Source organism: Pseudomyrmex gracilis, unplaced genomic scaffold (assembly GCF_002006095.1).
Source record: "Pseudomyrmex gracilis isolate BER0280 unplaced genomic scaffold, ASM200609v1 scaffold_2397, whole genome shotgun sequence".
In the NCBI taxonomy this organism is placed as follows: domain Eukaryota; kingdom Metazoa; phylum Arthropoda; class Insecta; order Hymenoptera; family Formicidae; genus Pseudomyrmex; species Pseudomyrmex gracilis.
Window position 1 is genome coordinate 14,177 of NW_018022981.1, and position 1,984 is coordinate 16,160.

Consider the following 1,984-nt stretch of genomic DNA (forward strand, 5'->3'; position numbering starts at 1 on the left):
TTAGCATTAACGTTAGCACCTCTGTCCATGAGCATCTTAACACCATCTACATGTCTTTTTTGAACAGCAAGACACAGTGGTGAAATACCTGAAAAGGAAGAGATGTATGTAGAATTACTTCTCCAATTAAACTTAATGTTCAAAAAGACGTTCATCAATCTGTAAATATCTTTTCTCAGCTGCAATATAAAAAAAGTTATACCTGACTTATCACTGGCATTAACGTTAGCTCCACGATTTAAAAGTAATTCAGCAATTTCTATTTTATCATATTCAATCGCATTATGAAGCGGAGTTTTGCCATCCAGAGTTTCAGCATTAACGTTAGCACCTCTGTCCAACAGCATCTTAACACCATCTACATGTCCTCTTTGAATAGCAACTTGTAGTGGTGTAACACCTGGTGTAAAAGAATAGATATATGTAAAATTAATGTACACTCCATGTTTTAAAAAATGATCCTTAATCTGTAAATATCCTTTCTCAGCTGCAATATAAAGTTATACCTGACTTATCACTGGCATTAACGTTAGCTCCACGATTTAAAAGTAATTCAGCAATTTCTATTTTCTCATATTTAATCGCATCGTGAAGCGGAGATGTGTCATCCAGAGTTTCAGCATTAACGTTAGCACCTCTGTCCAAAAGAATTTTAACACCATTTACATGTCCTCTGTGAATAGCAAACCACAGTAATGTAATATCTGAAAAAAAAGAGATATATGTAGAATTAACCCTCCAATTAACCTTCAAGTGGTGCACTAGTGTAAGACACGTCTGAGATGTTCAAATTGCTTGCGCAGAATGTGCGTTAATCATCGCTCAGCACTATGTACTGAATGCGAGCGTTTTGTAGATTAAGTTATAATATCTTTCTTTTTTATATTGTAAAAAGTAAACCATTTGTATACATAATCTCATTTTTTCCGTAGTGCGAATTTGCACCAGTGTACCATTTGTGGGTTAAACTCCATGTTTTAAAAGATGTTCATCAATTTGTATCCTTTCTCAGCTGCAATATGAAAAGAAGTTATACCGTTGGCGTTAACGTTAGCTCCATGATTTAAAAGTAATTCAGGAATTTTCACTTCCCTATTTTCAATAGCATTAGGAAGCAAAGTTGTGCTATATCGAGTTTTAGCAATAACGTTAGCACGTCTGTCACAACAAATCGTGCCTACAAATTTTTCATGTCCGTTTTTAACAGCAAGGAGCAGTGGTGTAACATTTGGTGTAAAGGAATAGATATAAGTAGAAGTAATATAAACTCTATGTTTTAAGATATTCATCAATCTGTACATTACAGATTGATCCTTTCTCAGTTGCAATATAGAGTTATACCTGACTTATCACTGCCGTTAAGGAAAGGTTCATGATTTAAAAGTAAATCAGCAATTTCCATTTCCCCATAATTGATCGCATCGCGGAGCAGAGTAGTGCCAAACCGAGTTTCAGCATTAACGTCAGCCCCTCTGTCCAAAAGCATCTGAACACCACTTACATGTCCATAGTCAACAGCAAAACGCAGTGGTGTATCACCTGAAAAGGAAGAGATGTATGTAGAATTAAAACTCTCCAATTAAACTCCATGTTCTAAAAGATGTTCATCAATCTGTAAAATATCTTTTCTCAGCTGCAATATAAAGTTATACCTATCTTATCTCTAGCATTAACGTTAGCTCCATGATCTAAAAGTAATTCAGCAATTTCTATTTCATCATATATAATCGCATCGCAAAGCGGAGAATTATCACTCAAAGTTTCAGCATTAACGTTAGCACCTCTGTCCAAAAGCATCTGAACATCACTTACACGTCCACTTTCAATAGCGAGACACAGTGGTGTAACACCTGAAAAGGAAGAGATGTATGTAGAATTAAAACTCTCCAATTAAACTCCATGTTCTAAAAGATGTTCACCAATCTGTAAAATATCTTTTCTCAGCTGCAATATAAAGTTATACCTGTCTTATCACTAGCATTAA

The 1,984-nt window shown here is 35.0% G+C and overlaps 1 protein-coding gene across 1 annotated transcript in view; it reads right to left on the reverse strand.

The window, feature by feature from the left end:
- LOC109862796 (ankyrin-3-like) overlaps nucleotides 1-1,978 on the reverse strand; it is a 4,103-nt gene extending 2,125 nt beyond the window's left edge. The window contains exons 1-5 of the mRNA XM_020442939.1: nucleotides 1,964-1,978; nucleotides 1,653-1,850; nucleotides 1,342-1,539; nucleotides 1,037-1,177; nucleotides 507-704 (exon numbers count right to left, since the gene is read on the reverse strand). Of these exons, the coding sequence (XP_020298528.1) occupies nucleotides 507-704; nucleotides 1,037-1,177; nucleotides 1,342-1,539; nucleotides 1,653-1,797 (682 nt within the window). The 5' untranslated portion in view covers nucleotides 1,798-1,850; nucleotides 1,964-1,978. The remainder of the gene's footprint in view (nucleotides 1-506; nucleotides 705-1,036; nucleotides 1,178-1,341; nucleotides 1,540-1,652; nucleotides 1,851-1,963) is intronic.
- Nucleotides 1,979-1,984: the final 6 nt, after the last annotated feature.